This window comes from Protopterus annectens, chromosome 15.part0 (assembly GCF_019279795.1).
Source record: "Protopterus annectens isolate FY-2018-M chromosome 15.part0, PAN1.0, whole genome shotgun sequence".
Lineage (NCBI taxonomy): Eukaryota > Metazoa > Chordata > Ceratodontiformes > Protopteridae > Protopterus > Protopterus annectens.
The window spans coordinates 477,704,380-477,719,187 of record NC_056749.1 but is presented as its reverse complement, the minus strand read 5'-3'; the positions used below and the strand labels follow the sequence as shown (position 1 = coordinate 477,719,187).

The window sequence follows — 14,808 nt, the reverse complement described above, 5'->3', positions numbered from 1 at the left end:
TGATGACTGGATGGGAGATAGGAAATTCACCCTGGGGATCACGTCAGTAGCCTTGCTAGACAGGGTTCCAGGGAAGTAAATATCGTGGGAAGAAATAGCCAGGGAATTGTTATGGCTAGGTTTGTATAGACCCTAGGGCCAATAGCCTAGTACCAACCTATGAACCTATGAACCACAGGAAAGCACAAGCTGACCGTTGATTCTCGAATACCTCAGAAGTGCATAGTCTTCTGCGCCAGTAAAACTCTGATGGGCGTTGCTCCCAAACTTTTCATTTAATCAGTTAAACTTGAAACTGCCTGACAGTTTCTGTCTGTGTGGAAGGTGTCCTGAGGCTTTGAAGATGGCTGGCTGTTGTATCCTTGGCATGTCATTCTAAGTGGATCTAGTATCTGTCTGCCTGGGATGACATGATCGACAAGCCACCATGCTTTGCCAGAGATGGCCTGCACCTGTCGTTCCTTGGTTTCCAGATACTGACTAAAGCTCTTGCCACCCCCATAGTGCCTTTTTAGGCAAAGTTCAAATGACAAAATTACCACCGTAACTGGTACAAACAAACAAAATTTGAGGGTAATGCTACTCAATGCTAGAAGTCTAAACTTCAAAATGCACTCACTCGAGGCACTCCTTAAAATGGAGAACACTGACATCTGTGCAGTGACAGAGACCTGGTTCAAGGGTCCAGAGAGCACCCCTGCAATACCAGGCTACGATTCATACCACACCATTCGGCCATCTAACCTGGACTGAAACACCAGAGGCAGAGCCATGTCCATATTCACCAAGGATATCTACACCTCAAGGCTAATTGCCCAACATAATGCATCTGAAATTCTCCAGGTGCAACTAACACTGGGCAAGACTACAATACAACTTGTAGCTTGCTACAGATTCCCCACCATGCCCCAAGACTCCCACTCCACTTTTTTTAACATACTGGAAAATATCAAGATACAACCCAACACCCTCATACTGGGAGACTTCATCTACCCAGCCATTAACTCGGAAAACTACTCATGTACCAACACACTGGCACAGCGTTTTTTGGAATTCATAAATTCTAATGCCTTGAACCAACTGATCCAGAACCCACCAGGGGCAGAAATATCTTAGACCTGGTCATTACCAACATGGACGATCAGTGCTCCACACCAGAGGTCAGCCCCTCGTTGGTCAGATCCAACCATAAGCTAATCACCTTAGACATCCACATTCTGCTCCCACCTCCTATTAAGGAAACTACCATAAAAAAACTTCTTAAAAGCCAACTTCACACTTCTTAAGACAAAAGTGGCTAACTTCACCACCCCCAATGCAGACAGACAATAGCAGTATGACTGCTGAATCCTACATCAATGCACTGTATGAACACATACATGAGTGCATGGACCATGCCATCCCAAACAGAACCAAGATGCTATCCTCCAAAAAAAAGAAGCTAATCTGGTGGTTCCCTGCCATTAACAAGCTCTACAACAAAAGGAAGAAACTGTTGCAAAAAAGTGTAAAATCTCAAGACTAGAAAAACTCCATTGTCAGCCTCAGTAAGAAGCTGAGAACCTTCATAAAATCTTCCAAAGCTAGTTATGAAAATAAAATCACCACAGATTCTAAAGACAATCACAATGCATTCTAAAGCTATGTCAAGAATCTCAATGGCAACACTCAGATCTGCTCAGAGCTACAGCACAATGGCACCATACATACATAACCAGCTGATATCGCCAAACTCCTGGCAGATAGATTCAGTGCAAATTTCTTCCCCCCTCACCCCTGAAAGGGCCCATCTCTATACTGGAGGAATGCCAAGTACTTGTAATCATGGCCACACAGGTGAAAAATGCACTCACCAACGCCAAAAATACAGCATTAATGGGACCAGACAACATCCCAGGCTGTGCTGTGCATGAAGTACAAAATGAACTGGCACCCCACCTAAAGTACAGTTTTGTACCTACCATAAATGTAGATGTTCGAAGATCCACATTGCTGCAGTCCTTACACTTGGGTATACCGCTGTCCTCGGTCGGCCCGAATACCAAAGTATATGGCTGACGTCGGTCAAGGCGCATTAATCTGACGCCAGGACGTCAGGGTATAAATGCGCATGACCGACGTCATATCCTCAGTCTTTTCTTGCCCCAGATGTCAGAAGACCCTAAACAGGTAAGGGTAAAATCAAAAAACCACCAAACACTAAACACCCCTGCAACCAAACTATGTACAACTTTTACAAATATACTAAAGAACAACCCTATTCACACAACCACCCCTAAACACAGAGGGGAAGGAGGGAGGGTATTGGACTGCAGCAATGTGGATCTTGAACATCTACATTTATGGTAGGTACAAAACTGTACTATGTTCTTCATCTCACATTGCTGCTGTCCTTACACTTGGGTAGATTCCCAAAGCAGAGGTAAGGGAGGATGGCAAATCATAGAGAAGCAGGAGCTGCCAAAATGCCCTGTAAAATAGCAGTGGCAAAACCAGCCCTAGATTTAGAGTAGAGAGGAAGGTGGTAATGTTTAGAGAAAGTATGTACTGAACTCCAAGTAGCTGCCTCCAAAATATCCTTAGTTGCCACCCCCCTTAGAAAAGCTGTAGAAGTGGCAGTAGCCCTAGTGGAATGAGGTCTAATCCCTGTTGGAATCTCCTTGCCATGATGGGAATAACAAAAAGCAATGCAAAACCCAATCCACTTAGAAATAGTTTGTTTTGACACAGGCTTGCCCTGAGAACACAAAGCAAAAGAAACAAACAACTGCTGAGACTGCCTGAAATCCTTAGTCCTGTTTAAATAGTAGCGTAACTGCCTGTGTACATCTAAAGTATGCAAAATCTTTTCCCCCTTATTTTGGGGTCTGCATAAAAGGTAGGTAAATGAATAGTTTGGTTTAAAGACACACTAGAAACCACCTTAGGCATAAAGGAAGGATTAGTACGTAAAGATACCCTATCCTTATGGAAAATCAAGAAAGGCTCAACCGCCATAAGGGCCTGCAATTCAGAAACCCTTCTTGCAGAGGTAATGGCCAACAAAAAAGCAGTCTTCCATGACAAATATTTCAACTCAGCAGTAGCTGCAGGCTCAAAAGGTTGTAGAGTGAGTTTTTCCAACACAAAATTGAGGTCCCAAGCAGGAGTAGGAGCTCTACGTGGGGGTCTTATGTTCTTTGCCCCTCTAAGAAATTGCTTGAACAAAGGATGAGAAAACAATGGTGGATCACAGTCATAGTGAGCTGAAATTGCTGCAGCATGAATCTTAATGGAAGAGAAAGACAAACCTTTGTCCAATAATTCAGTAAGATATTGAAGAGCCACACTCAAATTAGGCTCAGAAATATCCAAATCCTTTGCTGCACTCCAAAATAAAAATCTCTTCCATTTGTCTGCATACACTTTCCTTGTACTAGGTCTTCTAGCTTCCATAATCACATTCAGAACTTGTTGAGGAAGTTGAGCCCTGCTATGGGTCAAAACAGGATATGCCATGCTGTGAGATGAAGAGAGTGAAGCTTGATATTGAGTAGATGACCGTCCTTTTGGGACAACATATGTGGAATCAAAGGCAAAGGCCAAGGCGGTTTCCTTACCAGACTTCTCAGTAATGGGTACCAGTGCTGTCGAGGCCAATCTGGAGCTATTAGGATCATTCTTGGTTTGTCCTGTCTGACCTTTAGAAGTACCTTTGGGAGGAGAGGAAGAGGCGGAAAGGCATACACATGAAGATTTTTCCAACTGAAAGAAAGAGCATCCACTTTCCAAGCTGCGTGATGAATCCTTTTCGTGCAAAACTTTGGCAGCTGGTGGTTTAGAGGAGAAGCGAACAGATCTATGTCTGGAGTTCCCCATGACACTGTCAACTGCTGAAATACATGAAGATCCAATTGCCACTCGTGGGGATCCATGATTTGTCTGCTTAACACATCTGCTAAGGAGTTCTGCACTCCCGGCAGAAACCTTGCCTGAAGATTTAGTTGTAAACTGAGAGCAGTGTCCCACAAAATCATTGCTTGTCTGCATAGAGGGTAAGAATGTGTTCCCCCTTGTTTGTTGATGTACCACATGACAGTTGTGTTGTCTGTTAGAATCAGCACCTGTCCTGGGAGAAGTAAATCCTTGAAAGCCATTAATGCAAACTGAACTGCCAACATCTCCTTCAAGTTGATATGTAGATGCTGTAGTCTGACAGGCCACTTGTCCTGTATCCACTTTCCATTGAGATGAGCTCCCCAAGCTTTGTCTGAGGCATCTGTTGTTAGAATCTGATTCGCCTCTGGCCGGGTCACAGAAAGTCCCTTGTTTAGGTGACATTGCTGAGCCCACCACAAAAATTCCTTTTGAATGCAAGGTATTATTTGAATGACAGTGTCCAGATCCTGGCAGTGCTGTGTCCATACATTTTTGAGATACCATTGTAGCTTCCTCATATGCAGTTTGGCATTGGGAAGCACCAGAATACAAGATGCCATGAACCCTAAGGCTTGAAGGACTGTCCTTGCAGTCAGCCCGGACTGATGTGAAAGTTGTTGGAAGTAAAGGGAAAGATTCTTTTGTTTGTCCGGGGTCAAAAAAGCCATCTGGGTTGCTGTATTCAGTCTCACACCCAGAAAGCACATGTCTTGAGAGGGTACTAGACTGGACTTTGTTTCGTTCACAGAATACCCCAGGCATCTTAGCACTGCTATCACATATTTCAAATGCTGAAGAAGCTCGTCCTTCCCTTGAGCCAGAATCAGGCAATCGTCCAAATAAGGGTAGATCTGTATTCCTCTCAATCTGAAGAAAGCTATCACTGGAGCCAGAACTTTTGTGAATACTCTGGGTGCAGTAGATAAGCCAAAGGGCAATGCAGAGAACTGATAATGAGAATTTCCAGCTCAAAAACGCAGATACTTCCTGCAACTTAGTGTGATAGGAACATGAAGATAAGCCTCCTTGAGATCCAAAGTTACCATCCAGTGATCTTTGCCCAGCAGAGGTAAAAGCTGCTGTAATGTCAGCATCTTGAACTTGGGTATGTCCAGAAAGGTGTTGAGGATAGATAAATCCAAAATTGGTCTCCACGTGTTCCCCTTTTTTGGCACTAGGAATAGGCGAGAATAAAATCCTAGGCCCCTTTCTGGCATAGGCACCGGTTGTATGGCCCCTATCTGGAGTAACAGAGAAATTTGCCTGTAAGCTTCTAGTCTGTGTTGAGGAGGAATGTCTGGCATGCCTTTGAAAGGGGGCAGGGTATGGAAATAAAACCTGTAACCGTGGTGAATGATATCCAATACCCATCTGTCTTGGGTAATTAAACTCCAGTTTTCCTTGAAAAGTGCCAGTCTTCCTCCCAAAGGTGCTGCCAGACGGGAAGGTTCTGGCAGTTGAAAAGGTAGGTCATTGGGTCTGTCTATGAAAGGGCTGACCCCTGCCCTCACCGGAAGACTGTGCAGGTGAACCCCCTGTTCTAGATCTAAAAGAGCCCTGAGCTCTGCCCCTACCACGCCTAGACCTACCCCTAGACTGGGAATCATAAGAAGGATATGTCCACCCCTTGGTTGGCCAATTTCTACTAAACTTTGGAGGCTGAACCTGTAAAAAATCTTTAACAGTGTGCATAGACTTAGCTTTGTCTTCCATTTTCTTTAAAACTGCTTCAACAGGAGAACCAAACAACACATCAGATTGCAAAGGAGCATCCAAGATCCTTGTCTTAACATGCTCAGCTAAATTCTGATCCCTTAGCCAGGCGTGCCTGCGTAGAACAGAACCGGTGGCAGCCACCCTCGAAGAGGCCTGCACAGCATCAAAACCACATTGTAAGGAATGCTTACCCACCTGTTCAGAAACATGTACTAAATCTTGTAACTCCTTACATTCAATACCTTCTGCCAGAGCATCTACCTTAGACCTTAATTGTGAAAGAAGATAGTTTTGATATCTCAGCACGTGGAATTGGCAATTCAAAGCCCTCATGGCTAAAGTGGAAGAAGTATAAACTTTCTTTCCCCATCTGTCCAAAGCCCTTGCCTCTTTATCCGGAGGGACCGGATTTTTAACAACAGAAGCCTTAACCCCTTTAGGTCCCTGAGAAACAGTCTCTGGGTCCGCCCTAGGGCTTTTAAAAAGATACTTATGAGCTTCAGGCACCCTATAATACCTGTCCGGCTTAACAGGAGCGGGAGGTAAAGAATCAGGATTAAGAGAAGCCTCTGTAAAAACATCCTCCACCACAGTAAGAACAGGAGGTATAGCTAAAGGCCTATGCTGGGGTAAAAACAAAATTCCCTAAGTCTTTTCCTGGAATCAGAGAAATCCTGACCTTCCCATTTAAAATGTTCCCTCATGGAATGTAGAGTCTCTGAAAATGAAAAATCCTCAGGAGGAGAAGCAGTAGGAGTAGTGTCATCCACATCAGAATCAGAATAAGGAGAAAACTCCTGCAAATCTTCAGCCGAAGACTCGGAAGCATCAGAATCCTGCTCAAAACTCCCAAATTTAGGTTCCACCCTAGGCCTCTTGTCAGGAGGGGGCATAGAACCCCTAATCAGAGTAATTAAATCTTCAGCCATCTTAAGCATATGTCTCTTGGGCACAGGGCCTGAAGTACTAGGAGTGACACCTGCTGAAGCTAAACCTGGCCTGCCTCTGGAAGAAGCCTTGGGAACAGTAGGGGAAGGCCTAACCACCTTAGGCAGGGAGGGGAGGACAGTTACCTGAGAAGCCCCTTCAGCCTGGCCTACCTCCTGAGAGGACACATCCTGTAATAATAAAGTCTCTCCCTGGGACTCTAAAGAAACTTCTGTCCGAACCTCCGGCTCTACCGAGCCTTCTAAAGAACCGACGTCCGGGACGGACGGCTCTTCTAACCTAGGCCTAGTTCCTTTGTCCTTGCGCTTTTTCGACGAAGCGGGCGTCGGAGCATCCGACGGCATTTTGTAGCTGCACCGCTTCCCGAAAACCAACCTGGCACAATCTAATCTCCTCTTTATAGTACGTTTGTTAAACCTAGCACAAGAGGGACACCCAACAACGTCGTGCTCAGGCCCTAAACAAGGTATACACAAGTTATGGTAATCCCTATGTGGTATCTGCTTCCCACAAGAAATACAGTTATTCACTTTTTCTGACATCCGGTAAAATACTGAGGCAAGAAAAAACCAAAATATTCCCCAACGGGGTACTTAGCCAACTTTGATTCGGTCTGAAACTCCGATTTCGGAAAATCTCAGGACGCCAACCCGCACTCGCAACGTTGCTTCTGCATCGGACCACGCGGCAAAAAAGACTGAGGATATGACGTCGGTCATGCGCATTTATACCCTGACGTCCTGGCGTCAGATTAATGCGCCTTGACCGACGTCAGCCATATACTTTGGTATTCGGGCCGACCGAGGACAGCGGTATACCCAAGTGTAAGGACTGCAGCAATGTGAGATGAAGAACATGTACCATGTTCATTCATAGCCTCACCACAGGTTTTGTGCCTACTGAATGATACACAGCTACGGTGACCCCACTCCACAAAAGGGGATCCACCACGGACCCCGGGAACTACCGACCCATGAGCCTGATGAGTCTGATCTGCAAGGCCATGGAATGTATCATCATGGAACTTATAAACAAAGACATAGGTAACCTGCAAACTCTGGACCCCACCCAGTTTAAGTTTGTGAAAGGTAGATCATGTCTCCTAAACCTGACTGACTTCTTTGAAGCAGTCACCAAAGCTGTGGACGAGGGCAAGGCAGTTCACACAGCCTACCTAGATCTTGCCAAGGCCTTTGACACCATCCTCCACTCTGGTATTATTGATAAACTCACAAAACTGGGCATAAACCCCTATGTCACGCAGTGGGTGGCCAACTGGCTCACCGACAGAACTCACACTGTGAAAGTAGCCAATTCCAAATCCATCCCCAGACCGGTAAACAAGTTGGGTACCAAAGGGTTCAGTCCTGGGTGTCCTCCTGTTTGGCATCTACTTCTTGGATGTCCAAGCCAACACAGAGGACTTATGGCTAACAAAGTTCGCAGATTATTGCAGATTGGGGGCCATTACTGAATCCCCTAAGGATGTGGACATTCTATAAAAGGGCCTCGCTGAGACAGATGCCTGGTGTCAAAACCACGGCCTTAAGCTCAACACCAAAAAATGCATAGTTACCCTCTTTGGGGAAAAACTCTGTACCAAAGAACTACCACATAGGTGGTAGTCCACTCAACACCGAAAGTGTGATATGACACACCTAGGGACACAGGTAGACAGCAGTCTCTCCTTTGACAACTACACAGCCACAATGGTCAGGAAGTCCTTCTATGCGACACACCTCATCACAAAAGGTTTCTCATCCAGAAAAAAGAGGTCATTGTCCCCCTCTACTCAGCCCTCATTAGACCTACTATAGAGTACAATGCCCCGTTTAGGATGTACCTCACAAGACATTTGTAGCACCTGGAAAGACCTCAGAAATACCTCACAAAGAGGATCACCATCCTTAAACAGATGCCCTATGCAGACCGCCTTAAGAAATGCCAGCTCTACTCCGTCGCATATCGCCTACTCAAAGGCAATCTCTGCCTAACATACAAAGCCATGTCAAACCCCGGAGCTGTTGGACATGCTACACTTAGAAAAATCCCAATCCATGCAGGCCACATGCTCCAGAGACCTTAACCTTATCACCACAATAAAAAGAACTTGCTGGAGGGATAGGTTCCTGTCCTAGAGACTTCCCGTACTCTGGAACAAGCTACCCATTTTTTTTTCAAACAGAGCACATCATTAGCCCTGTTTAAGAAAAATCTGGACAACTGGATGGGGAATAGGAAATTTAGCCTGGGTATCACTTCTGTGGCTCTGCTCGACAGGGGCACAGGTAAATAAACTTCTGGGTGGCTAAAGCCAGGGAATCTTTATGGCTAGGCTTATATAGGCCTTGAGGCTGATAGCCTAGTACCTACCTATGAACCTATTATATAACCCATATAGCTAAGGATACTGCAACAGTGATTAATATAGTGAACATCGTTGTAAGGCAATCTTTCACTTGCCCCTGCATTATCATATTTGATGGAAAAACTCTGAACTCCTGGATGCTTTCAATCAAGAAGAAGGCATGAGTTTGAACAGAATCCAAAGCCACACCTCTGAAAGGAATGTATTGCAGTTGCATTGCAAGTCTTTCTCTCAGTTGGTAGTGAGCCTAAGTAACTACAGCTAAGGTAGGGCCAAGTCTAGAGCTACTCTCAAAAAATCCCAGTCTCACTTGCCCAGGTAATGTTGACCTCAGAGAACTGACTTCTTATCATCAAGCCTGTGAGAGATAGCCAGGATTAATGCAGAGCTGAAAAAACAGAAACCCTGTTAGTGGACTTAGCTGAACACCCACAGGAGTTAGGGCAACTTTGCTCCTTGGCTCTTTTTCTCTAGCATCTTGTTAACTTTGTCCCTCTTAAAAAAAAAACAAATAAATAAATAAAATGGCTTGAGGACTATGGAAACAAAGGGGTTGTATGACTACCACAATACAGAGCAACTTGGTCACAGTTTAGAAGAATCCTAAGCCTGTAAAAAAGCATCTACTGTGGCTTGACATGTCTTCTTCTGAAAGGAGGACAGCCTAAACTATGCTTCACTATACCAAAGTCCTGGACAGCAAATTTTTCATGTCAGGGATGGAATGAACCATGGGGAAGTCACAATGATGTAGTGCTAAATGTCTTTTTCAAACAGTCAAATTCTTCACGACAAGAAATGTGGCCATCTTTTCCAAGACTTGCTCTGACAGGAAAGACTGGCACTAAGAAATGTGAGACAGGTAATTAAAGGCTCTTAACTCCAGAGTGACAGAAGAATAAAGTCTCCTATTAGACCTGTACATAACATAACCTTGGGGACTTTGCTCATTGGTAGAATGACCACTTGTAGCTTCTGAGAACTATGCTGAGCAGAGGTAATCAAAGGAAGTCAGCACAGAGATACCTGGTTAAATGTGTACACTACTCAAGGCCTGGACTATAGAAATGGTCATTTTTTTTAGGCCACTGAGAGACCTGAGCCTTGGTGTCTTCAAAAAAACATACACTACATTCTCTGATTATAGGATCTGTGATGTGAAAAGCCCAGGTTGCTGCTTCTTCCCTGAAAAGATATATAAGCATTTTTAAAGTCAAGGAAAAAAAAAGGATGACTGCTGTGATGTTGACTTTGTGAACCTCAGGGTTTCTGTAAATGTATGGTCCTCAGGAGATGACCTGGAAAGTTATGACAGCTCAGTATCCCTGCCTGGTCTAACAACAAGACTTATGTGCCTTCTGAATCAGCAGTAGATGAAGAGACAGCGAGTGGAGAAAGCCTATGGTGGTGAGCACAATGATCAAGCTCTGTGACACCACTGCATACTAGTCAGCAAGGGCTACATAGTCATAAAACACTATCCCTCCTACTGGTCGTTCTTGTGGTGGGGTGCCCATTCATTTGGGAGTCCTCCCTCTGTACCACTAGGCCACTAGTTGGTCAGAAAAGGCATGCAGAGGGGGTTTACCTTTAAAACCTCGAATCACACTTGTGCGAGTGGTCATATCCTCGCATCGTAAAAATGAAACTGGAAAAAGTGACCGTTTCTAATGTCCGAAAAGCAGCAAATCGAACAGCCGATTCGCTGTTTTTCGAACATGAATGTCGACAACAAAAGTATATGCCGTGTAATGCAGGGGGGGCAAGCCCCCCTGCACCCCCCACTCCCCCTTCTTTATTATTCTAACTCCGAGATCGCACTACAGCGGGAAATGGAACCATTTCCAACTCCCCAGTATAGTGCACTCTGCCCCTAAATGACGAATGTGCAGTGAGCGACTCTCACTGTGCATTCGCTCATTGCACATTCGAACCTTCTTTCGTTCAAAGTTTTCAGAACCTGAAAACTGTCTTTCGAACATTTGACGGTCGCCCGTGTGCAATACGCACATGTAAAGGTAAACCGCAGAGGGCCTACCTCTTGCATCTAAGTTGCTGGTTAAAACTTTATGATACTTGACCAGTCATCTTCCAGCACAGATTGAATAAGCTATTTAAATCCACATTGGGAAAAGTAAAGCATAGGAAAAGGGTCTGAAAGGATCAGTTCAACTTTCCCCTGCAAATGATCTACATTTAGGAGAAGAGACGGAATGAAATTAATTTATCCTCTTGCCCCAAGTTCAGACTCATAGACCCATCCCTGCAGCTCACATGCAAGTACAGCGTTTGTCTGCTCTTGCTGGGGGGGTGGAGTGGGGGGTGGGGGTGGTTGGCTTCAGCTACTGAGATTTCATTTTGAAGAAAAAATGTTGGGCTGCCTCCCCGAGCATGGTGATTCTTCACAAGAGAATGCAAGTGATGTGGACAAGAAGCCAGAGGCCACCACAGAAGTAGTGCCCTTCAATGAAGAACCAGGCATGGACTATGCCAGAAAAATGACTATTTTAGTTTTTTTAGTTTTTGCATTTCTTTTTATCAGCTGGAGGTGCAAGACAAGCCCCTAGGGATAATCCCTTTCTAGCTGCCATCCATCAATGCCAAGCAATGAATGCTGTAGAAAGGCTTGAGCTAATCTCACTGGTAAACTTAGGTCATGGGGTTAAAAGTCCATTCTTTCAACAAAACAGGCACAAGTCATAACAAATGTGGCTTCTATGGTGATTTTTAGATAATGAAACAAGAACTTTCCAGAGCCTAACATTAGGGAGAAATCAGAAAATATGATAACAGCAAGAAGGTAGAGAAGATGTTTGGAACAGACCCATTATCCAGACAAAGGAACATGGATGTGGGCCAGAGGATGTGTTCACATGCTGAATGTGGCTCCTTAAGCTTTAAAGAAACTACTACATGACTTGTAGGAAACATGCTGTTCCTAAATATTCCTCATAGTGCCAAGGGCCCATCAATGCATGAGCAGTCCTCTGGTTCCCTTGCTAAAGTCAATGATGGTTGTAAGAATCTGTTCCACCTTGTGCTCAGGTAAGCCACCTCTTACTTTGCCTGGCTAAATCAGTAGGCCACTAGACTGAAGATCTTAGTGCCTCACTTTGGAAGCTTGTCAGCTTATTTGTGTGGAGCACAGCATTCATTAGCATCTTGCAGCTAACATAGCCTGACTTGTATAGGGATGGTGCAGGAAACAGTACCTCAAAGTTCCTATACAGAAAAAGATACAAATGAGTAGATGAAGCCTTTAAGGGGAACAACCCCACCAAATGTAACTACAATGTTTGATAGCTATGTTGATGTTTGAACAGGATCCTACTCGGATAATCAATTAAATTTAGCAACTGTTTTTTTTACTTAAATTTGATAACTGGAATGTTGACAAAAAGCACAAAAACTGTTTTTGCAGTGGGACAACCTGTCCACATGAATCCCCACACCCATTTACTCTAATATAATGTCACCGAGGTCATAAACCGTGTTCACATCAACATACTTCTGTTAAACCATGTATTTGTAGTAACAGGCATCTTGCACTTACTTTTAAATTTCAAACAAACCAAAAAAATATACAAGACAATCAAACACTAATGGCTGTGTTCGGATCGTCAGCTGTTACTGCTACTGCTTTTACTGGAAGCATCACTTCCTGCCAATCATTTTTCTGTCTTCTCTGCAGATGTAGACTGTCTTCAAAATATGGATAACGATTAAGTGATGGATAATTACTTTTACTGCCAATTCACTCTGCTTTTATTAAGAAACAGTCATCCCTCTAATCAAATATAGCACCTATTATCCATAAATTATTTTAATGCTTTAAGCATTTATGCTGTTAGCACGGCTCGTGGCTTATACAACAGATTAAAACAAACTGATAAAGCACAACAATGATTTTAATGATCAGCAGCAGTGTTATATTTAATAACAAACAAAATGCAACATGGAAAGCAGCAGTTTGCAGAATAAGAAACATGTAGTGGAAAGATATCAGTTCTAAAAGGAAAACAACCCCAGCCTTTAGTGCTGGCAATAATTCTGGGGACTTGGCCTCTCACCTCCCTCTGTGACTAAGTCTCCATTAACAAGCTTCAGATCACAGCAGCAGCCACCTGTACCGGCCAAGCAAAAGAGCAAAAGTGAAAATGGTGAAAGCAGTATGAAAAGCACAAAGCAATGTTAAAAGCATAAAAAAAAAAAAAAAGCATTCCTCAAAAAGCATTACTTGCATTAAGCCATGCACATTCATCTTGAAATAAATATTTTAATAAAAATTGTGGAAATAATTATGTACACATTCATATAAAAAGGTTAAAAAGGTGACAATTATACTGTGCAAATTAATTTATAAAGGAATTCCATAAACTTCTCAAAGAAATAAATAGCATTGTCTACTCTGAAATGTATAAAAAACTATTATCTCTCATGCAAAGTATATACAATGTACCTGGTAACCACCTGATATAATGACTCATTATCAGAATAAATACCAAGGGAAGTACTGTGTATCTGACTTATTCTCTTGATAAGAAATATACAGTAAAAATGAAGTTATTAAATGGAGAAGCAACATTTGCAAAACAAAATGCACACAACTTAGAAAATTGTTCCAAACAGCAAAAAGTCTTTATGAAATAAAAACTTGAACTCTCTCATGCAAAATCATGATGAATTTTTCAGTGAGGTTCTGTATGTTTTATTTTTCTCATTACTTAGTACTTTGAACATGTACAATTGTGGACTACAATACTCACCAGATATTTCTGCCATGCTCTGTTTGAAAGCTATGTGTCTTTAATGCATTCTTGCATGAGCTATTAACTGTAGTGCATTTCTTAACAAAGAATCAGAAGTCAGCCTTTAATATTAATTAGGAAAAACACAGAATCATGACAGACAGAACACAATTTTAAAAATGAATTAAAAAAGTCAGTAAACAAAAACTGAAGTGCACAAAAGTGAGATTAAGGTTATTTTTCCACTACTAATGCACTTTGTCTATTCAGTATCTTCACAAATCCTTATCTGTTTAAAAACTTTCATTTGTCTCTCTAGTGCTTGCTGTCTGTAGGCTATTTTGTCCCACCCTACCTCCCTGTTGGTGTCTTGCTCTTATACTTGGTGGCTTTGCAGTTGCCCGGCCCTACTGTGACACACCTCCCAGTCTAGTGTCATTAGCTCATTCTGCCTAATACAGAGAGAACATTTGATAAGGCCTTCTGTTCCTCCTTGTTCCCTTTCAAAAAGTAAAACAAAACTTTTTTTTTTTTTTTCTCTTTCGCCTGAACCTTCTTGTGTTCTGACTGTCCTTCTCAAACATTTTGGAAATATACAGTATATTTCAGAGCATTTGTTATAATTGTATTTGCTATAACTGATTTAAGTATTTTTTTTTTTGCTTTTTGATTATTTACTGCTTAGCGACTGCATTTTCGCCTGTTTATACAGCTCTGCATTCTATTTAAACTGTTTTTGTGTTAACTGTTTTGCACTTTTAAAAAGTTATTTGTTGCTTAATTTTACCTGTAGGCTAACAAACTCAAGTGTGCTAGCCGTTTCAAAGCATTTATAGCATTTACTGTCTGTTTTTCCTCTGTTTTCTGCAAAAGACAAAACAAAACAAAAATCTTGTTTTCCTACTGAACTAGAATAGTCCAGTCTTCAGAGTTTGCTGATCTCTGGACTTTGTCTTGGTTCCTGTGCTATTCCATATCCTTATTTGGATAAAAGGAAGCTTCTTTGTTCACCAGTGGGAGTGGGGAGCACTGAGCAGCCTATTTGTCCCTAGAGGAGTGGTACCAGCCAGAAACTTGTAGTCTATTGGCCATTTTGGGTCAATTCCTAGC

The 14,808-nt window shown here is 42.9% G+C and overlaps 1 protein-coding gene across 3 annotated transcripts in view; it reads right to left on the bottom strand.

The window, feature by feature from the left end:
• The window catches only part of COL4A6 (collagen type IV alpha 6 chain), a 4,024,271-nt gene that overhangs the window by 1,158,988 nt on the left and 2,850,475 nt on the right, over positions 1-14,808 (bottom strand). For 2 of the 3 annotated variants that reach the window (XM_044057202.1, XM_044057204.1), the window contains one exon: positions 13,021-13,074. The exons of the other annotated variant lie outside the window; for it this stretch is intronic. In XM_044057202.1, the coding sequence (XP_043913137.1) occupies positions 13,021-13,074 (54 nt within the window). The remainder of the gene's footprint in view (positions 1-13,020; positions 13,075-14,808) is intronic. 3 annotated transcript variants of the gene reach the window in all.